The following is a 23,202-nucleotide window of genomic DNA, read 5'->3' as shown; positions in this document are numbered from 1 at the left end:
CATTGAATCAAATATCTATTCTGTTAGTAAAGCAAACATAACTGGAACATTACAAAACATTATTGAAACAATACGCTGCAGCATAAGCAAGAAGTTATCTGTATATCTATTAGAATTCATATCACAGTGAGATAAAATTCTGAAATAATGGAACCATTCAACTGTTTCCTAATCCAGAGATGGAACTCAGGCTCCCCCATGAAGTGACTGTATTACCTCAACAAGTTTAAACAATGCTTTGAAAAGTGACGGATAGTTATGCTTCACATGCCAAATTTTATATAATACTGAATTAGGCTTAAATATACAGTGACCAATCCTGTTTTATAGAACAATCATTGTTAATTAAAAAGGGGTAAAGATATGCTTATAAAAGGGTAAAATGGGAGTAATATTTCAATTTCACCTAGAGGAAAAATAATGCAAATAGTTAGGATATAGATGGTATTTGCAAATGGAGAGATTCGTAAATTGTAGTAACAATACACATGAATAAATGGAAAATGAATACATAGCTCAAAGGGTTCTTCCATTTAATTTCCACTGTCAATAGGAGCAGAAATAGAAACAGCAAATTGGCTGAGCCAGATCCAGGAATGTTAGAACTGCCCTTTTCAACATATTTTGCACAGAAACTGGAAGCATCTTGATTCAGCCAAGATAACATATTGCTGATGGCGTCAAAAGTAATTATTTCTCTTGCTGTCACCTGATTAAATGAAACTGACAAGACCTGTTGCTCAGGTGAGAACATGAAGGTAATAACTGGCAAGTCAAGTTAGAACAAGAGGCAGAGAAACATACTGATGCATGCACAGGACAGTTCTGGATAAAGCTATAAATTACTGCTGTCAGGACAGCAGTGGGAAAGTCAACAAATGTGTATTCTTGCTGATCTGTCATATTTATGGAATATATTTTGTCACAGGAATATTACAATTTGAAAAAAAATATGTTGTCTCCCAATTATTTCATGCAGCTGCTGATGAAACCAGGATAATCTGAGGCTTACGGGGGAACTGAGCATAATGTGCTCTTGATCCTCAACATAACCCCTTGATTTTGGGATGCAGACGTCTCAAGAATCAAGTTACAGACAGCCAATTACAGCAAAGCTATGCCACAACGGGGACTTCAGGCAATGGTGAAGAATTAACAGATGAGACCATATCTCCACAATGGGGAGCAGGATGCACAAGGTAGGTTATCAGCTCCAATGGACATCAGTGGCAATGTTTCTCAACCTTAACTTCTCTATGACGAGTGGACTTCAATTCCCAGAATTCAACAGTCAGCACACTGGTTGAGGATTTCTGGGAGTTGAAATCCAAATATTTTAAATGACCAAGGCTGAGAAATTCTTTGGAGTATTGGGAAACATGGTTTTCTCCAGAAGAACTGATGGAGATACCATCTCTTGATGAGAAAGTTTTTAGCAAAATCGCTGTAGCATGTTGTTTCACAAATGTTCTTTCACAAATTATAGTGTTAGCACACAATTCATTTGCATTTGCACTTTCTTCAGGCAATGATGCATGAACATGAATTTCACTAATAGATACTTCATCAAGCGATAGTCACAATAAACAAAACTTTCCAACAATTATAGACACAATGCTGTTCAGTAGTTAGGTCATATATTCAACAGGATTATTGATCAACATCACGCATGTAGGAACTTTTTTGCCTGTACTTGTAAAATAAAACTGGATTGCCAAATAAGACTGTACAGGCAAAATATTTCCCTTAAAATATAAGGAATCTCTTGATTTAATGAACAAAAGCTTTAACTTATACTAGCTTTAATAACTTCTAGCCAGCCAACCCAAAGACTTTGAAAGGACAATTTACCCCAGCTAGCTACATCTAAAATAAACTCACCATTACAGAATTATAGGATATGCCATCTAACACATGTAAAAAAAATTAAATAAAATAGATGTTGACCTATGAAAAAGTTCCATTACATTAAAACAACCTCTTAGTGTTGAATCACCCACTGTACACTGAAGATGGAATACTATGATATTCAAATCAACACAATTAAAATTATATTCCCAAAACATTTTTACCATTGCAAAAATCTTAATTCATATTCCCCACCTTTCCTGTTCATATTAAATATAAAATAATTGTAAAACTAACATTTGCAATTACAGATTTGTGAGTTATTTCCATAAGTAGAATGTTTGAGATTGTTCAAATTTCTCATATTAGCTCCTGTTATTGGTGGTACAGAAGATGGACATTAAAAATTTTTTGTTTTGTTTTTGCATGCAGATATAGGGATACAAAACATTGGCTATCAGTAACAGAAGCATAAACTCAAATCTACACTGAAGATAAATTCAGGTGAATACAGACATCTTCAGGTCTTATCATTCGAAGTAATGTTTATTTCATTTGTATGCTGCCCTTTTCCCCCGAAGGGGGGAGTTTACGTTGGGCAGAAAAAGCCACTAATACTAAAAAACAAACAGAACCCTAAATTCCTGCTACACTGAGGGAGCACCAAATTGCTGACATCATCATAACTTTGAGATCCGTCATTTTTGACTGAGGGTTGGTTATAACCAAGCAAACTGTAAATAAATAAAGTCTCCCATTTGCTATCAAATATCTCAATGGTGGGTTTTCAGTAGTTAAGTTAGTCACAAACCAGTTAGCTTGAATGTAATAACACTGTCATGTAATTGAGATTTAGGGTTAGTATTTTGTAACTGTCTCTGTGTACAATCACTGGGTGGATTTTATATATTCAAAGGGAAGCCAAGAATAACACAAAAGTATTCCCCTCTCCAAAATCTTATCTAACAATCTGACAATTATAATTTGCTCATTTATCTTTCCAAGCAGTCATTAAAGTAGAAAAGAAACCAACTGTTACATCAAAACTAAAATTGGTTTTAATAATTCTGCAGCCAGAATGTCAGCATGATTCTTTGGTAGACAAAATAACTGAAGAAAATATTGCTTTCCGGTCTACTATGTTGCTTCTTCTTGTTTTCTTTAAAATTGCAACTTGTGGAGCATGATGTATAGAAATTAAGAAAAGACCCCAGTCGGCATTATGATCTATTTTAAGTAGCTTTTCTGTAGCTGGAAAGGAAAACCCTGAAGTTCTAATCTTCCCTTTACTCTGTTATCCAACTTGCCATTCTCCTCCGACTCCTTGATTATACCATATCTAATTCTGCAAAACAAAATTTAATTCACACCAGTAAGCTGGCAGGAGAGAGTAAGTGGCTTGACATTGATGGCAATGGTTATACAGAAACAACTTTGCTTCCTAGATCCCTTTGATCCTGACTTCTTTTATTTGTCATTCTAGAAAGATTAAGTGGCCCACGGGATGATATTAAAAAATACAATTTGCGCTGTAGACCCAAAGAATGAATCTCAGGGGAATAAAAACATGGGGGGAAGTATAAAGATCTTCTTCTTTACACTTTATTCCAAGACAACCTGGTCATGTACAGTATCAACACTGAAACTTTGCTTATGTTGATGTTTGATACTTTTTTTCCCCTAGAAAACAATTACGGAACTTTTTGGCCTATGTAACACTGGGGGTTGAGCTAAATATAGAGAAAGGCAAATGATCTGGAGATTGGGGGGGGGGGGAGAGATTGCTATCCTAGTCCATTACATCAGAGAAAGTTATAAATATCATTAGGTGAAAATAGCTGTTTCATCATAGAAATTCCATAATTTACAGAGTCCATATAGGAGGGAGGGCTAGAAAAAAAATGAGAATTTTCAGCCATCATCTTTGACAATGAAGGTTATGAATTTCAGTCCCAAATAACTGGAAATGTTGGAAAAGTTTGTTTTAAATAATCACATGTGCTGTAGGAAACTGATATTGCAGTGTTTCTGCAACAAACACAATTAACCCAAGAGAAGATTGCTCTTATATACTATGACTCCTATCCAATGCTTCACTGGGATTTTTGATGTACAAGTTTAGCACGTCACAAACTTGCTAACATTTTATCTATTCTCAATGTTTCATTGTCATTGGGAAAAAGATGTCTGCTCAACAGGGAATGTTAAAAATAATTTGCTTAGTGTCAGGAACCAAAATAGAAGTCATGATACAGATTTTAGAAGTATAGGACAGGACAGGTTACTGTTTACGGAGAAGAGATAAATTGCAAAGGAAGCTACACAAAAGAACTTTATCCATGTAGTTTCCTTTTCATCTCTGATACATATATTTTGTAGTGTTTACATGTAAGTGGCACACCTGAATCATTGCAGCATTCTGGGGTATAGATACGTAGATTACAGCCACATACTCCTGCAGCATAGAAGAGGCAGAAACAAGGATGTCTCTTAAATGGGGGTGGGGGGTGGGGGGGATAAAAGTTAAAAATGGCTAGGGCCTATAACATGACATCAGACTGGGCTTTCGGAGAAGTTTTATCTGCAATATAGCTGTCTTCTACTTCAGTTGTTTCCCACCTTAAACTAACATGAAATTATGCTGTTGTTTTGAGCATTTATGATCAGATCTGAGGGCAAAAAGAATACATGTGGCCTTGGAGCTATAGCTACCTTCTCACTACTTTAAGGATTAAGACAATGGAAAATGTGGGCACATCCCATACGAGCGCTCTTCAGTTACTTTAGACTATACAAGTAGTCCCTAATTTATGACTGCAATTCAATGGACCAGATTTAGAGTTATGTCATTACAGTCATAAGTCAAGGTACCCATGCGATCAGACCTGATTTTGACCTTTTTTGCAGTGGTGGTGAAGTGAATTACTATCGTTGTTGAATCTGCAGCCATGAAGCAAACGGTGCAGTTTTAAGTGCAAACCCATTTTTTCTGAATGAATATTTTTTGTCCATATAAAAGCGAGTCTGTTGCCAAGCAACTGAAACGCAGTCACATGATCCTGATAGATTTTTGGGGGGGAGGGGGAAGACATTTTATGAAGGCCATAAAACACCTGTTGTGAGCTTGTCGTAATTTCAAATAGTTAAGTAACCTGCCATAAGTCAAGGACTGTCTTTCCCCATTGGTCATCCTCATGGTACTTATTGATGGGAATCGAAGTTGAAAGGATTATGATAGTGTAAAGCTAGCCGTTTCCTGCAGTTGGATTAGCTGATCACATGTCAGCTTCCACAACTGACTTCAAGGGCAAATTGTGATTTCACATGTTGACAACGTATCAGCATACCAGTTAATGTTCAACAAACATTAACTGCTGCAACATGCAGCCAGGTATAGCCTTTCCACTATGCGGATATATATCTGCATAACGGAAGAATTTCCAAGCTCTTGAACTTTGTCTTCAGTACAAAAGGTTTAGTCAAATACGTGCTGGATGCCTTCAATGCATTGTTGAAAGCTGCTTAGTACCACAACTTCAATGAAAGCTGTTTTTGAAAGATCAAAGTACAGAATTCAAAGAAATCTGAACAGTGTGACACAAGAATGTATAGTTTCTTTTTTTATTCTCTTCTTCCTTCTCCCTTCTGCAGTCCAGATCAGCCTTAGGAAATTGTGTACTCTCACTTTTCAGCCTCTCTAATTAAAATTGAACACACCAATTCAAATATTTAACCATTTGGTCTTAGACATCACCAAATCACACTATGTTCTCTCTCAAGGCCCACCACTTACAAGAAAACTGGGTCAAGGAAAAATATTCCCCCTTCCCTTAGTTTAAATCTGTATAACCTAATTTGAACATACATTTTCCACAATCCTTTCCCTCTGTGAATATTCTTGCGCTTCCCCCCACCCCAATTCAACAGAATTTTACTAAGTAAACGCAAAAAAGTAGTTCATTTGCATTGCAAGTTTAGGTTTAAAATTTTATTTGTTTTTGTTGGTTTTTTTCTAGCTTTGGTCTATACAAAAAAAATCCCTTAGAGAAATAATAATAAAATGTTCTAAAGTACAATTGCAGCTACATCGATCCCTTTTCCAGTGGAAGCCTTAAACCATCACATTGAGAGCTGCTTTTAAAAATGCATTAGAAGGAGCAAGGGAATAGGAGGAGGAAGAGAGCACGCCAATCACCAGGAAGATTGTGAGAAAGGGAAGGAACAAAAAAGGGGGCATTGGATTAAAAATATGAAAAAGGTGGCCTGGTGAACAGGAAGAGTTGTTACCTTTTTTTTTTTTAGTTATTCCTGTTTATACGGCAGATTAAAAATCTGATTGGGTTGAGGTGTCAAATCCACAAATGCACCAGTTGGGTTAAAAAAAAATGGAAGAAACTGGACAAATGCAAAGCTGTTTATTTCTTGGTGAATTTACACCCAATGGCTGATTCTATTTTATTTTTAAAAGTTAAATGTGTAAAAAATAAAAGGGATATAATAGAAATATTCTCATTTTATCCTCCTTTGATTTAGTTCTGATTTGTGTTAAAAATACAAAGAGGCAAATACAATCCTATGAAATGAAAAACTCTGCACCAAACACACTATCTATGTATGCATTTTTCTCTCTCACACATTTTATCATCAGTGTGTGTTAGTTTTAGGGTACAGGTTTAAAAGTACTTATCAGGATCCAATGGCAGTTTAAGGATAGTGCTCAAATTTGCAAGAAAAAATTATAGTGAATGTTAACAAAAAATATTGCGGGAAAGAGCAGAAAGAATAGCTGACTGCTAATATTACAATGTTGTTAGCTGCAGCACAGATTATGGACTGGGAATCGGTCCCATAAGCCCACAGGAGGGAAACAAGAAAATAAAACCGCCTCAAAGGGAAAGGAAGAAATTTGTCATCATCTTTCTCAGGCACTTCTGTCTCCTGAACGCCCAGAACTTGAGCACTGGGGCTGCCCTCTTCTGTGTTAAGGAAACATCTGCTGATTAAGAAAAACAAAGGAAGGGAAAATTAGATTTACACCATATACAGGAAAGCAAGATTTCCCTTTAGGATGGAGGAAGCTGCTTTGAATGTCAGACCACTGTCTACCTAATAAGCCCTGTCTAATTTTATGGTCCTAATCTGGGGGACTGCCTGGTCCCTGAAAAAAAAAACCCAGCCACTTCTGACTTCTTGAAACTCAGAAAATATAATGGGCCATATTTGTTATGTTGGCAGAGAATGATGAGAATTGTAATCATATACAATGTAAAAGACAGGACTGGCAATGCCCCAATCTCCACCTTTTCCTATGAATAGAAATTATATATTTATTTTAGCATGAGCTTAATAGTGCAGCCAGTATGCATGCTCAGTAACAAAGAGTACCCTCTACCCCCTTTTTTTAAAGCACTGGCTAGTTTCTACACTTCATGCATTGGTGTATAAGTTTTCTTTTTTCATTCACCCAGAAGTGGAAACCAGCCACAAGGATTCACAGCTACTAGAAGCAACTCATTAATAATAAAAAAGAGAAGTAATATTTAGTAGAACACACAAAGGACATTTACAAGCATTGAAAATGGAGGTTCCATTTCAAAATGTTGTATTTTCCCCATCAATGTTACCAGGTTGTTTCACAAATTCATGAGCAATATGGCTGGAGATGCAAAAAGCTGGAAAGGAGCCATATTTGGTCTAACCAAACACAACAATTGAGTTCTGTTGGTAATAAACCTGTATGACCTTTATTTTGCTTACCATTTGTCCTTCATTTACTGAGTAATCACTATAAAGATTTAATTTTTTACTAAAGAGAGGCAAGACATAAATCTATTTTCCCCTGGAATGGGAAGCAATGTTATGTTCTGCAGGTCAATGAAAGTGTGGAGGATGTTTAGTTATAAAGAACAAAAACATCCAATTTTATCTTCTTTTACGTTTCATTTCCATTAACTGGTCAATTCCCAAATGCACTAAACTGGATGCTTTTACCTTGAGTCCTGCCCAACACGTCCAAGGGACATATTAGGCGAGCATGTGGTCTGGGTAAGGTGCTCGCACACCATCGCTGTATGTATCCATGGGGTAGTCTCCATCCATGTCCATGTGCATGTCCATGTGGTCCATAGGGATTTCCCCAGAATACATGGCACGATATCCTCCATCCAATTCTATTGAAGCGTAAAAAGAAGAAAGGGGTATATTGCTCATATTTGGCAAGATAAGCAGTAAGCTGAAAATAAAATAGTTTTCTAAATAAGAATCACTCCAGAATTTCCCAAAATGAGCCCTTTCAAATGTGTTCAGGCTGTATCATTATATCATTCAGAATGCCCCAGTGACACCGAGAGTTGGAGTTCCAATTTATGAGAATTACAACAAGTTGGTAAAGCCTGCTCCCTCCAGCATGATCTTCCATTGCATGCGGTCTTGTCCCCAAGTAATTAAAACAATCTGGAATGTTCAGAATACAACCTCAAATTATTTAAGCCTGCTTGGTTAGAGAAAGAGGAATTTGAAAAATTCTTGTAACATACATGAAACACAGGGGAACCAAGGCTTCAGACTGTTAATTTAACTATCATACATGTTCCCACAAACAGCCTATTCAACTACCATACATGTTTCCAGGAGTATCTTCAGAGAATAAACAATAGCTAAGAATGGGAATTTTAGCAAAGCAGTCTGGTTATATGTCATTAAGAGCCGAGGTGGCGCAGTGGTTAAATGCAGCACTGCAGGCTACTTCAGCTGACTGTAGTTCTGCAGTTCGGCTGTTCAAATCTCACCGGCTCAGGGTTGACTCAGCCTTCCATCCTTCCGAGGTGGGTAAAATGAGGACCCGGATTGTTGTTGGGGGCAATATGCTGACTCTGTAAACCGCTTAGAGAGGGCTGAAAGCCCTATGAAGCGGTATATAAGTCTAACTGCTATTGCTATTGCTATTATTCTCCCTCCCACCTGAAACGACAAGCCCTCTATACTCACCATCTGCATATGGTTCATGAATGGGTATCATACTCTGGGCCTGTGGAAAGAAACCCAACTGTTCTCAGAACAAATACAGAAACTTGTAATGGCTGCAAGTTACACCAAACCTGCCATAAGAAGTCACTACCTAAGGATGCTGCCTATGCAACTGAGCTCTGGTTTCCCATGGCAACTTAATTATCTAATTAACTCTGGTTGCCTGTAAGCAGGATAGCAAAAATTTCAGAACTCAGCCAAGCAATCCTAAATGTTGACCAAGAGAGCCTAGAGACATCCAATCTGCTAATTTCTGGAATGATCCATCTATGGGGAATGGTTAAACCTACCCTCAGAGCCAATGGCTTAGATACTAAGCTTGCTTAGGCAAGGATACACAACAGAAGGTTTAAGACTTCTTTTATGCATAATTAACTCATCCCAAAAGGCTACTTCTTTGGTATCTTTCCCAGGAGTGATACTGGGAAGAACAAATAAATGAGGGCAAGGCATTTTTTAAAATCAAGTTCTCCCTTAGTTCTCATCCATCTGTTGTCAAAGTTTGTGTAGATGTCAACATTCACCACTGCTATTAGCAGTAGTACCGCGTTGAATGAAAAACAGATGTTGCATTGTAATCTCCGTGTGATATGTATTTGCTTTCAAGCATGAGATAAAGACTTAAAGTGGTTTTTGTCAGTATTTTGTTAAAGAGTCACTACTTTAAAAAAAGTTGACAGTGATTCAGGTGGACTTTAAGATAAATCTGAAATCGTATCCACAAATTTTGTTTTATATTGGCAGATTTCCAGATGACTTTAAATATGCCAAGACTGCAATTTTCTTTCAGGGGATTATATCAGATAGAATTCCAGATATTTGCAGTTCTCCTAAGGACACACGTCCCCCTTCCAATAATGGCTAGTTCCCTCATAATCAAAGAATAAACTGCTTTGATAGAGAACTGAGGAACTGGGGAGAAAGAGTTCAAGAATTACAATCCTTCTTTCTACCTTTTTAGTACCAAAAAGTTGTAGACATGAGGATGGTAACAGACAAAACCAGAAAGTATTATTCTGAGAACTGAAAAGAACTCTCCTAGGCATGTTTGAAGTTATCTGGAAATGTCTGACTTCCCAAATATTTCCTAGGTTTGGCCTTTGAAGTGAAATTGATGGTGACAGTGGCAAGGGGGTAGATTTCCAGGAGGGAGGGGCTGCATTCCAGAGGAGTAAGAGGCCAACTCAGCCCAGATATCATTTGTGAGAAAAAGAGGATGAAGACAACAGTCCCTCCCTAGTAGTTCACAGAGTATATCATACATGCATATAGTCCTCTATCTGGCAGTCTATAGGTGTGAAAAAATAAAGAATCCAGGTTGAAAAATCGCCCCGTGTCATTCTTGGTTTTGGATTTACATGGATTCTGATTAAGATCAGAGGCTTAGAACATGTACATCTAAATAACAGGAAAACTCACAGCTTCCCAAGCAGCAGGGTCGTGTTTAAAGAGTGAGTTGGTGAGTTCCACAGAGACACGTTTCCGATAGTCTGGGTTCTTGTCTTCAGAGATGCGGAACAGCACAGCAGCTGCATATGTAGCTGGAGAAGTAAGAAAAGGACCTTTAGCCTGCCAGCTAAAAAAAGCTTGCCCTTGATCAGCTGTTGCATTGACTACCTTGAGAAGTATGTGTATGACATTGATTTCCCAGTTTGCTTCCCCATACTACAACAAAACCCACTAATTTCTGATAATAAAACAAGCTTTTTGTTTTTGCAAGAATTTTAGAAGCTCGTTTTATAGTACAATTACTTCTGGTCTATATCACATTCTAGGTTTTTAAGAGAAGAGTTGTATGTTAGAATACTCTTGTATTGGAGGACGCGCCTCAATGAATCGCTGGTCATGGAAACTATCCAGAGCTTTAATATTACTATGACCATGAGCTTTTGGAGTCAATTCTTATATAATTAACTCCTTTACTGTAATAAAAATAACTATCTCTGGGCTCCAACATTAATAAAAGAATATATAAGGAGGACTACATTTGATGTCTAAATTTTTTAGAACTAAATTACAATCTTACTCCTAGATGGTGATATTCTGTTACTACCAAATGGTTCAACTACAATATAGGCAATTTGTTTCCTTTAAAATAGATTAAATAGGCAGACTCTATATTATTCTCCCACCTCACTTTTCACCTAATTTCACTCTTTTAACATTTGTTCTAAAAATTCTCAATCCTGGTAACCTATGAAAATATAAGAAGTTTGACTGGGGTACTGTGGAAAGGTACATACTGTAAACCCAATGCTTAAATTAAGCTGTGGTGATGATAATGTGATCATAAAAGAATTATACATGAACATGTGTCTACAATCCTTACCTGTGCCCTCATTTCTGGAATGCAGAAGCTCCATCAATGGTGCTGAAGCACCTTCTGCATCAATGGCATCAGCCGCCTCTTTATCCTGAGCCAACTCACACAGTACGCCGGCTGCCACACGCTGAATGTTTTCCACTGGAGAATATAGGAGCTGTTCCCCCAAATGAACAGGAAGAATAAGAATAAGTAAGGAAATAGTCCCCTCTTGGTAAATTACCTACACTCAAGTTGTCTTCTATTGTCAGTGCTTGTGTCTTTCAGAAGGTCACTATTAATCAGGATATACCAAAATTATTAAGAACGAAAGCAAACTGAGAGAAGGCTAAACAATACCTGGTTAATTTTAACAAAGCTATTTTAAAGAATAAGCTTACCAATCATGATTACATTATTTTTACACAGGTATTGCAACTTTTCTGTATTTTATCATTCCATGTGACAAATGTTAGACCACAATGCAAAGAATAGTCACTCACTGCATTGTCATGGGTGTCAACCTAACCCAATAAATCTGAATTCTCACCAAGGTTGAATTCTCATCAAATAAGAAAGCAAAAATGGGTAATTTTTCATGGGCACAATATATATATTCATTCACCATTAAGCTTTGATACCCTAAATATTCAGAAAAACAAATAAATGAAATTTACTCTTTGGGAATTATCCACAGGTATTATATTATTAATAGCAATAATACATTATTAGATATTCTGAGAATCACATGGAACCCATGGGCTTCTCACCTCTGTCACAAGCCTTGGTTTACAAAAAACAATGGTTGAATTCTCATGTTCTGCTTAGCAATCATTATATCTATTCACTATTTTACTTCTGCAGAAATCAAACTCTCTGTTTCTATCCACACTTAACCTTGAATATTCCTCCCCTACAACTTCCATCCATTTAGAAATTCTGACCTGCACAAAGAGAGGAATGGTGTTTAGACGGAAGATTTCCATTCTGTTCATAGGGTCTCGGGCTAAAATGTGTAATGCACCTGTGCAGCCTTCTACAATTTCTTCCATCTTTACCCCATCCTGAAAAAATAAGGCAACCATTAAAGAATGGAAAAAAGGCACTGCTCGTTCCTAGGCTAGCATCCAACACCTGAGAAAACATTGTTCCTTTTAATAATTATTTTAATAAAATAAATAAATATTAAAACAGATAATAAAAACAATAGGTAAAAATAAATCATAAGAAAAATAAATTAAAAATACAAAGAAATTAAATAAAAAATAAAAAATATAATGAGAAAAAGAAGCTTCCCCCTTCATCAAGACAGATATAAACAATTTATCGCTTTTTCTAACATTTCAACCAAAGATCTCCTCTTCAGGCAGACGAGGCATCTCAGAAGGCATCAAGTTCAAATTATAGTTGGGTAACCCTCCAGGAATCCCAAATAAATAACTTCTAAAACCAATTAAGATCATAAATAGAAGTTGCTCATCTCCTCTTACCGTGTATGGTTGCTGTGTGCCTGCAGCTGCATGACGTTGAGCATCTTGGTGAGCCTTTACGAGTAGCTGAACAAGGCGAGGGATGACAGCAGCTTCTTGTAGGGGGGCATGATTGGCTGGACATAAAGCCAGGTTACGGATGAGGCCAATTGTAGCCTGTGAGCAGGAAGGAGAAGACATGTCTTCAAAACACTAGCAGATGCAAAACTAGACAAGCTTTCAAATAGTTTAATCAGTTTTGGTGTATGATTTTTGACATTTAGGTCTAACAAGGAAAGACGGGTCATTTCAATCCAGGATATTTTATATTAAATTAACTCTAAAATACAAGAGTATTACTGTGAGCCATCAAGTGCCTGGGGCAAAGCGCGGAGCTCTACCAGGTGCAAAGTAAGCCCTCACTCTGTCTAAGGCTTGCAACCTAAGGCCAGAGTCACTCACCACCCACTAGGGGCTACAGGCGTCAAAGGCTACAAGTCCAGGTGGATGCCCAAGATGAAATGATCCCAGTCAGGGGCTACTCACAAGATCAAATTATTCAATTTCAGTAAGTCCTGAAATTCAATATAGTCTCCCTTTGGGAGCAATTCGATAACACATCCATCCTCACTGAGGGACTGATTTGAAAGCTGGGTTTGCCTAGCGACAAGGGCGTGGCTTAACATCTTCAACAGACTCAGTCTTATCAGTGAGCGGATGAAGTCAACCCATGTCTGGATGCTAACTCTAGGGAGAAAGGCATGTCTTCAAAACACCGGTAGATGCAAAGCTAGACAAGCTTTAAAATTGTTTAATCGTTTAATCAGTTTTGGTGTATGATTTTTGACATTTGGGTCTAACAAGAAAAGACAGGGATCAATTCAATCCAGGGTATTTTATCTAATAAATTAACTCTAAAATACAAGAGCATTACTGTAAAATTCCATTTCTGACTAGCAAACGGAATTATCCTCCCCCCACCTTCCGTCCTGGTTCATTCACTGGCTTTGTCTTTTGCTCCACACACAAAAAAAGCTTGATTCTCAAACTTCTATCATCATTTTGGCACTTATGCCTCTCAGATTACTATTCTCATTAATAGTATCCTAAACATTTATTGGGGGAAATGCAATTACATGCTTAGAGTACTTTACATAAATTGTGTAAGCAATTTTTATTGCATGGATGCAATAGTGGCTGGTATTATCATAAAACCCTATTAAAGATAAGAGCTGGGTGAAGGCAAAAGGAAACTTGCTTAACCTACCTAATCTACACCTCTGAACTGTGATTTGAAAGTAATGCTATCTTGGCTTGCAGCTTAGGGACTTAGCCACTATATCTCACAATTATTCAATGTGGTAAGAAGTCTTTTACAATCAATGCTAGTAAGATTCTTTTCTCACAGAGAGGTCTATGATCCTCACTCCCCCAATAAACATTCTGATGGCTATAGATTCCAAAATTATGATACACTTCCCTGAAAATAGTGATCACCCTGAAATGTGCCTATCAGGAATAGGAGCCTGTTGTAGTTGAAGAAAAACGAATAGAAATGCATATGTCTGCCTATAAATATTTAGCTATTATCTCCCTGTGCCTGTACCTTGATCAGTGGCCATTGGTTGGGCTGATTAAGCAGCTTAACAATGGCAGGAATTCCATAGTTAAGCCGCACAGAATTCTGTGCCATTTCAGCCTCTGGATGCCGACTGGTGAGGTGCCTGAGAGCACACACAGCTGGTTCAGTGATGTCTTCTTTGTCTCCAGCTCGGAGTATAGTGTGTATGAGGGCTTCAACTCCATTTGACTGAGTCACCAGGGTTTTGTTCTTGCTGTTGTTGCAAGTCAAATTGGAGAGGGTACCAGTTGCACAAGTCAGCACATTGATATCATCTGAACTTAATTGGTTGACCAGAATCTTCAGGACACCATCAAGACCCTCCTTTAAAGATAATAAATAGCACAGAGAATTATTACCTCAATCAGAAGCTAGGTCAACATAAGGAAGTGACCAGACAGACCCACTAGGATAGTACTACTACGAAGTTATTGGAGCAATCAGTCCTTAGTTTTGGTTCAATAGCACAATCAGGGAAGGCTCAATAGCAGGATGTGCCAGAACATATTTGGCGAATAAATCCTTTTACAATCCTTCGTAAAGTAGGTCTCCGAAGAAACAGTTATTGCATAGAAATCTTAAGTAACTAGATAAAAAAGGCTGGGTGGGGCTTAAGTTTTAATAAAATAGACTGTGGGTGGAAAAGCATTGTTCACCTGCTTTGTGGCCACATCTGAGAGGTTTCTTAGAGTCCACAGACAGTTCTGCACAAGTCTTGGACTGGAGCTAGTCAGGTGCTTTCCCAGAGCTTGCATACCACCTTTTGGAAAAAGAGTACAAAAAATTAACAAAAATGAAAGAAAGAAAATGGGAAAGATGGAATTTAAAAGGTTTGAAAAATTTCTTCAGAATATTATAAACCCATTATAACACCACATTATGTATTTTTTGTTTTTAGGGCAAGACAAAGTATAACTAGGGACCTGTTCCTTAATTAGCAAGACTTATATGGCTACTTATTGGTCTGCTTCTACAGTAATGCAGCTAAAGAAGTAGAAAAACATGTATTTTTTAGAAACAACATAACATAAAAAATCTTTTGATTGTAATGAAAATTAAACCTCTTTTAAAATATGCATTGAATCTAATGTATGCATATTTTCTATTTATTTATTCAATGTTCAGTTTTATTGTGAGGCAGATTAATTTATTTAAATAAAAAATACATAAGTAACTGTAATGTTAGGAAAAATGTTTTACTTATGTTACTGAAAGAATATTTAGCACCTAATATTGATAAATTATTGTACATGATTCTTTAAAGCAACAGAGTCTTAATTTTTTCCTACCTAGCTATTTGCTTATCCTACACTCCCAAAATTGTCATCAAGAGCTCTATTGTTTAGGAAATTCTGGGAATTGGCCTAAAAAGATTACATAATAACCTAATCATACATGTCCTCATCAGATTGCTGTTCTGTCTCAATTGTCACCACTCACCAGCTTCCACAATGGCTGGCTTGTTGCTGGGGCAGACTGATAGGACTTTGAGGACACGGCTAGTAGTCCACAGAAGTTTCTCATAGGTGTAACTTCGCATAATTTGAACAAGAGCTTGGGGACCTCCATTGGCCAAAATTATGAGCTGCAGATACAAACATAGAGAATAGCATTCTTTCATTTCTCTAGGCAAAGGCAAGATAATTGTAAATTCATTGTCTTAATCATATACTTTCTCCTTACTCCTGTCTTCAGCTGATGACCCTGCAAATAAAGCCCTTCCTCAGTAGAATAAGAAAACCTGCTCCTCAGACATATGTACACAGGTGTGCCTAAACTAACACATAAGCTGTCATCTGTCTCATAGGGGTGATTACCTATACTGGGATGATTGCCTGTATTCTATGAACAATGACAAATTTAAATTACTGAACCAGAGTCCATCCCCCACCCACCCCCCAAAATATTTCAAGGTTAGAATGCAAGTTCGTACTTTGCTTTCTTGGTTCCCATAGGCAAGCAGCTGCAAACAATCAGTGGTGATAGCCAAGAATTTAGGATTATTCTTTGTCAGCAAGGGGACCATCTTCTGAAGACCATCAGCAAGGCGAACAGCCATCTTGGCACCTTCCTGGTACAACAGTAGGTTGTGAAGAGTAGTGATGGCATAAAACAAGACTGACTCCACTGGAGAGCTGTGGGTAGAGAGGCAGGAAGACAGCAAAGAAGAATTTTGTTATTTAAGGCAAATACAACAACAAATACAACAAATTGTATGGATATATGTGACTGCCTTTAATTCTTTTACTCTAATAATGTCTATATCAGAAGGCAGCATGGTACCCCATACAAAAAAAGCCCAGCCAACATGTTTAAGGATCATGGAAATTAGTATCTAAAATTAACTACTCTAATTTATACTGAGAGCCTGGTAATGCTTTTCCCCCCCTTGCCATTGATCAGACCTGGAACATTTATATTATAGAAGAGTATGGAGCTAACTGTTCTTGCATTCCTTCATCAAGTTAAGAGAGAGAAAATGAAAATTTAGTAATGGAAAAGGAGAAGGCATAAGAAAAAACTTAAAGTAACTGTACTTTGAATCTTCTTGATATAAGAAGGGACAGAAAGATGCTCAAGTAGACTTTCAATATTTTGTTATTATATTTTAAATGGGTCAAGTTCTGAAAACCTTGCTGTTTCTCTTCCATAAGAATACTTCTCCTAAATTTCCCACATAATTTTTTTTGACCCTGAAGCAGCATAGGAAGCCACTAAGCAAGAGATAAAATGGATACAGTTTTTTGCAATCGTAATACTTCTGCTTATTTAATTATGCCTTCCCTCACATCTATTTTTCCTTCCATTTGTCAAGGTAAACTGAGGCTGAAATTGGTGATAGTGAACTGTGAAAGTCTTGATCCAATTATGAGTCAGCCACTCAGAATTATTTTTGTTTAATGGGGTTCCAATATGGTGGTGTCAAAGGTAAGTACTCTGGAATTTTTAAGACTTTTTCTACTGCAAGGAAAAAGCAAGAGTAAGCATGACTCAGCCGTAGCTTGCTGAGACTTGTGTTTCCACAACAAAGTCAACTCCTCCATGTCAAAGCAGCTGCTCATCAGCTCCATTTTGTGCCACTGGGTGTGGACTTACAGCAAGATCTGCCTGGCAAAGGAACAGGAGAGACAGAAGAGTTGTGGGAACAGCTGGAAGAAATATTGCACAGATTAAGTTCCCATTGGACCTGCGATGAATAGCTAGAATCAGCATATCTTAAACAAATACCCTTGGAATTTATTAAATATTAAATTTAGTCAATACTCCTAAAATAAGAGGTGCTCTTCATACATAATAGCAGTATAAAAGATCCTGGTTACCATTAGGTACACTTCAAAGTATTGTTTTTGACCTACAGAGACTTATTTAGCTTGCCACTTGCAATAGTCTCTACATTAGCTACAACATAACCATCCAGCCTGTAAAGAATACTATATACCGTATTTTTTGGAGTATAAGACACACCAAGATTTTGAAGAGGCACATTTTTTAAAAAAAGTTTTTGTACACTTTTCCGCAAAAACGGGCCTGTTTTTTTTTAAATAAAGGGCACGAATAGGCTTTAGGAGGCTTGTAGAATGCTCCTGAGGGGGGGAAATGAACAAAAAAATGGCCCATTTTTGTCAAAAAAAGAGCATGCATAGTCTTTAGGCAGCTTAGAGTGTGCTCTTGGGGGCTGGGGAGCAAAAAATGGCCCATCTTTCACTCATTTCTGCCCTCCCCAGCCCCCAGGAACACCCTGGAAGCCTCCTAAAGGCAATGCACAGCCATTTTGGTGAAGGGGCAGGGTTTCAGGAAGCAAAAATGCTGTATTCAGTATATAAGACGCACCCAGATTTCAGCCTCTTTTTGAGGAAAAACAGTGCATCTTATATTCTGAAAAATATGGTATTTTTTACCCCTGCATAATGAATATGAGATATAAAGAAGAGTTAGAAACCATGTTTCTCAGTTTTAGCACCAACTCGCTAGAAGAATTTTCCTCCGTAAACCTGTATGCTGCCCATCTTCTGATGTTCAGGTGACCATATTAAGATCATGGTCACTTGGATACAATATTATAAGCATAACAACAGTGAGAGTAAAGATTTTAATTATCTGAATAGTTATACAATCATCTTTTATTTATTATATTGTTTACTCAATGCATTTGTTGTGCTATTTTAAGCTGCACACTATTATGAGTTCTCCAGAAGTACGGCATTATAGAAATGTAGTAAATAAATTAATGCTAAAATGCCCTGATTAGCTGTTGATTATGTTAATTATTGTAATCAAGTTAACTAGTTTTTTCTTTTTGGGGGGGTCCCCAAATCCCAAGATAAAAAGGCTTTGAGAAGTCCTACATCAAAAATAAAATGAACATATCAGATTATAGTTGTCAATGAAACCAACAGAAAAGAAAGGGTTAAATAAAGTAGTAATGGAAGCAGTTAAAGTGTTTCTGGAAAAATCAGTCAAGTGAGTATAGCAAATCAAAGCCGGTTGAAAAATTGGATTTTAAGGCATGTACTTTTAATAATGTAATCGATGAAGTAATAGGAGTGTTCTGAACAGATTTTAAGATAGGCAAAAGCTCTTTGTAGCCAAGAGACTGACTGTGAAGAATTGTTGTAGAGGACTAAAAATGATGCATTTTCAAGATAGGGATATTTCTTTTGTTATTACTTCCAAAGCAGTAGTCACATGCAAAGACAGCATGGGACAATGCAAAACACACCATGTTCAGAAAAGCTTAGGAGTTTGGCACTTACTTAATCCAAAGCTCTAGGCAGGAGGGATGGAGCTTGCAAAAATGGCAAAACTGACCAGTTTGATCAGAGAAAAAACGATAAGCACTTTTTAAAAAAAGACTGGAAGACTTATATGGGTTTGCATTGAAAGAAGAAAAAACAGAATTGATGATTTATTGATTTAGGATTAAAAAGGATCACAGAGGAAGAGGAAAAATAACATGGCAATTACTTAACAGAAAGAAGTGCATATGTAATTCTACATTTTCTTTTCCTTTTTTTTCTCTTCTTAATTTTCTCTTAATCTTTCTTTAATTATATATGATTTTACTGTATTGAAAAATTCTAATAAAGCCCAAAAAGATAAACTTAAAAGAGAAGAAAATTACACTAAGCCCCATGTGAACCATAATATTGAATAAAATAGATAGGAAGAGTGCATAGACAAAGCTATCGTAATACTTCCAGTGACGGAAAAAAAAACATTCTTAAAACCATGTGTCTTCTCTTTGTGACATAACTCCTGAGACATTACCTAAGCATACGCACAAGGGCTGGGATACCCCCAGACTTAAAGATGGACAGCAGCCCTTCACGATGGTGAGACAGGTTATGGAGAATGCTGGTAGTGCAGCGGGCTGTATCCAGGTCACTGGTGTTTTGCATGGTGCGCACCACAGCAGCAACAATTTGAGCAGACTGCATAAGAGCCCGGCGTGAGGCGTCTTTCTTAGACAGCTGGTTTACAATCATGGCTGCTTTGCTGACTACCACCTGGAGGGGAAGAAAAAGAATGGAAGTTGTAGAATGGAACAATTATTAGAGCACTCTTCAGAGCATCAAGTTCTACTAAACTCCAGATTTCATGTTTCAGTGTTATTTATAATATTTACTACTTCAGAGCCAAGAAATACTACCTGGTGTACAAGGCGGTTAATATTATTATCATCATAAAACAGTAACAGACATTTTGGTACCAATGATTCCATACACTCTCTGAAACTTTCACAAAGAGTGGGATTTTACCAACCGCTTCAAGGCGCTAGTCGTCACTTATAAAGCCCTTCATGGTATTGGACCTGGGTACTTGAGAGACCGCCTACTGCCAATTACCTCCACTAGACCAATTAGATCCCACAGACTAGGCCTCCTCCGAATTCCATCCGCCGGCCAGTGGATGGAGGAGAGCTTTCTCTGTGGCTGCTCCGACCCTCTGGAACGAACTCCCCATGGAGATTCGTACCCACACCACCCTCCAGGTCTTCCGCATAGCCCTTAAAACCTGGCTATTCCGACAGGCCTGGGGCTAAAGATTCGCTGCCCCTATCTTGAATGGTATGATTGTTGTGCTTTTTAACTATGTATAGTTTTGTGTTCTTGTTAAACTGTTTGTATCCCCCCTTCCCTTTTTGAGTTGTGAGCCGCCCTGAGTACCCTTAGGGAAAAGGGCAGCATACAAATGAAATAAAACTCTAAAAACTCTAAACCTTTGGAAGGTCATCAGAGCCATTTTTATCCTGGGGAGTGAGAGGGGAGATGTTCCAGAGAAAGGGAAGCTCATACAGGGATGGCAGCTGCTAAGCTCTCTCCCATCGCATCTAACTTCAGAAATCATTCCCTTTTGCAACAGGTTGCAACATGCAGAATCTCTCCAGAAAACGTGTCATATTAGATATATCCAATGCCATGAATCATGTAGGATTTAATATGGAAAGATCAGCATTTTGAATTTGTTAATTCAAACGCACGCTAATAAACTAATGCAAATGCACTTTTGTGAGCACTCTGCATTAAAAAGTCAATGTTACTGTGTGCAACCAAGTTCTAGGTTCTGAATGAATTGATAATTAATGTCCATGTATCAAGCCTCCCTGAATAGTTGAACAATTTTTGTGAGCTGGATTACATTTTTTAAATCCTATGCAAGAAATTACAAGGTTTGAAAAATATTCAAAATTCCATCTCGGATGATAATGCTAGACATTAAAAGCAAAAATTGTTTAAGCCCTCCAAACTATACTCTATAAGGTAAAACCCAGAGCTTTCCTTTGAGTATACATGATAAATATGAGGGGAAAAAATCAAAAGTTATTTTGGGTTGATAACAATGCATTTGGCAGCTTCTTTGTGTTTCCATGGAAAGTATCATTTTATGCATAGTATATGATTACTGAAACATTTACAATGCTTCAAATCATAGCCAATCAAGCAATTAGCTCCATTAAATCCCCCAGAAACCTTTTAAGACACCAAGGATCTAATTGCATTTCCATACCGGATCTTCATCATTCAGCAGTTTGGTGAGTTCAGGGATAGCACGAGTGGCTAGTTCAGCATCATCTTGGTAGTTGATGAGGTGCACAATGGCTGACTTGAGCATTTGAGAGGGCTCAGCCAATCGTTGTACATTTGTCTGCTGCCCCTCAACTTGGGTAGTCAGTAGCAGAGTGTGGTCTTCAGCTGTCTCTGGATACATGGCCGCCCGGATGCGCTGGGCACGGGTCATTGCAAGCTGGGACTCCAATTCCGCTGCAAGGATGATTGACAAGATAGGATTAACAAAGACAAAACTCTAATCAGAATTTTTAACAGTCATATTAGGAAGTTCCTGGGATTGCTTCAGCTCTATGAGGTGTAGGAAACTTCACATCTGAGCAAAGAGATAAGGCTGGAGTTAATTAACTAGCATGATTAAGCAGCTGTAATACAAAGCTGTTTAATTAAAAACATGAAAGTGAGATGGAAATGGTAACTAGAATGCATAAAGACCTGAACATTTTTATGTATGCACACACAGACATACTGACACACACAGATACAGAGGGAGGGAGGGTGGGATTGGGGTGAAGAATCTTAAATTTTGCAGCAAACTAGATTTCTCTGCAGTTCTGAGAGACTTTAGAAAGAAGCTGGTGCTTCTACTTGCCTATTCTTGGTGCCTGAATTTTTTTAACTGTTTCTCATTAAATAGTTTCTCTGTCCCATTCCCTGCTGTCTTAAAATGTAATATGAAATATCAAGCTATAATATGAAATGTTTGTAAATTTTTATTCATCTTTGTATATCTGGGATCCTTGGCAATAGAAATTCCTTATAGTGAATCATATCATTTTACTCAATCACAAAAATATAATCCTTTGTTCTTTCAACAGCCAAGGTATTCTGCTTACACCTGAACATATTGATTCGCATGAAGTAAGAAGCAGTAGTTAAAAAAAACTCTAACTTCTCCAGATTACTTTTGTAATGCTTAGAAGACTTTTATGTTTCTATGCTTTATTTTGAAATAACCTGTTTGTGTGGGCTTTTTTCACTTTACAGAGAGTGAATTAAGTCTTAGGAAAAGTGTCATGATCAATTAAAACTTAAATGTAGATTCCCAATTCATAAAATAGAGGACTATTTCTAAAAATTGACTGATATTGATAAATGACAAAAAGAGGCAGATTAATTCCTTTCTAAGCTAATAGATGTACTGTAACCACGTACATCAATGGTTTTTATGATGTGGTTCTAAATCTTTTGCTTAAAATTAAAAACTGACCAAAGCAAACTGTTATCTTCCAAGTGATGGTAATTTCAAAGACACTGATTTAACAAGGTCTACAGTGTCAGGATTCAGGAATTATTAGGACAATTATCTGTCACAGTGTGTTACAAAAATCAAATCCAGAAAGCATACACAAATAACTGATTTAGCAGGATTCATTTAAATAAGAAACTTCTTTATATATATAAGAATATGAATATATATATACAATACATACAATACCAACAGCAGAGAGCAGATTCATTTTTTTCAGTTCAGAGTTCAGCATTGCAGACAGGCTAGTTTCAGTTTCAATTCTGAGAGCAGACTAGATTAGCTCTTTTATACAGACTCAGAGCTACATAGGTAAGCCACACCCAGGCTCCGAGCCATCTGGCATGGCTCTCAGTCATCAAATAGTTCCCATTGGCTGACCCAGTTGCCATGCCTATACATTTGCTGACTTTGTTACCATGTCCTATTTCAGCCAGTCCTCAATGTCCCCCCCCTACAGCAGCTATGTCCGAAATAGAGGCACCCCGTACCCCGCAGCTATGTCCGACCCAGCTGCGGGGCACCTCTATGTCAGACAGTAGCGGTGGGGCACTTTCAGTTTTTGTCTGCCCCGCAGGGCAAACACTTCCACCTTGCAGGCGCTGGAGCCACAGGCCACC

At 37.5% G+C, this 23,202-nt stretch overlaps 1 protein-coding gene across 2 annotated transcripts in view; it reads right to left on the bottom strand.

The window, feature by feature from the left end:
* Positions 1 to 405: 405 nt before the first annotated feature.
* JUP (junction plakoglobin) overlaps positions 406 to 23,202 on the bottom strand; it is a 60,570-nt gene continuing 37,773 nt past the window's right edge. Inside the window, exons 3-15 of one of the 2 annotated variants that reach the window (XM_032235175.1) lie at positions 21,275 to 21,528; positions 19,535 to 19,773; positions 16,200 to 16,401; positions 15,707 to 15,851; positions 14,923 to 15,026; positions 14,252 to 14,590; positions 12,667 to 12,822; positions 12,121 to 12,240; positions 11,204 to 11,354; positions 10,294 to 10,415; positions 8,836 to 8,875; positions 7,840 to 8,018; positions 406 to 6,844 (exon numbers count right to left, since the gene is read on the bottom strand). In XM_032235175.1, the coding sequence (XP_032091066.1) occupies positions 7,873 to 8,018; positions 8,836 to 8,875; positions 10,294 to 10,415; positions 11,204 to 11,354; positions 12,121 to 12,240; positions 12,667 to 12,822; positions 14,252 to 14,590; positions 14,923 to 15,026; positions 15,707 to 15,851; positions 16,200 to 16,401; positions 19,535 to 19,773; positions 21,275 to 21,528 (2,018 nt within the window). In that variant the 3' untranslated portion in view covers positions 406 to 6,844; positions 7,840 to 7,872. The remainder of the gene's footprint in view (positions 6,845 to 7,839; positions 8,019 to 8,835; positions 8,876 to 10,293; positions 10,416 to 11,203; positions 11,355 to 12,120; positions 12,241 to 12,666; positions 12,823 to 14,251; positions 14,591 to 14,922; positions 15,027 to 15,706; positions 15,852 to 16,199; positions 16,402 to 19,534; positions 19,774 to 21,274; positions 21,529 to 23,202) is intronic. The other variant, XM_032235174.1, reaches the window with a different exon arrangement.

Source organism: Thamnophis elegans, chromosome Z, assembly GCF_009769535.1.
Source record: "Thamnophis elegans isolate rThaEle1 chromosome Z, rThaEle1.pri, whole genome shotgun sequence".
Taxonomy (NCBI): domain Eukaryota; kingdom Metazoa; phylum Chordata; class Lepidosauria; order Squamata; family Colubridae; genus Thamnophis; species Thamnophis elegans.
The sequence above is the reverse complement of the archived record's forward strand: the minus strand, read 5'-3'. Positions and strand labels throughout refer to the sequence as shown.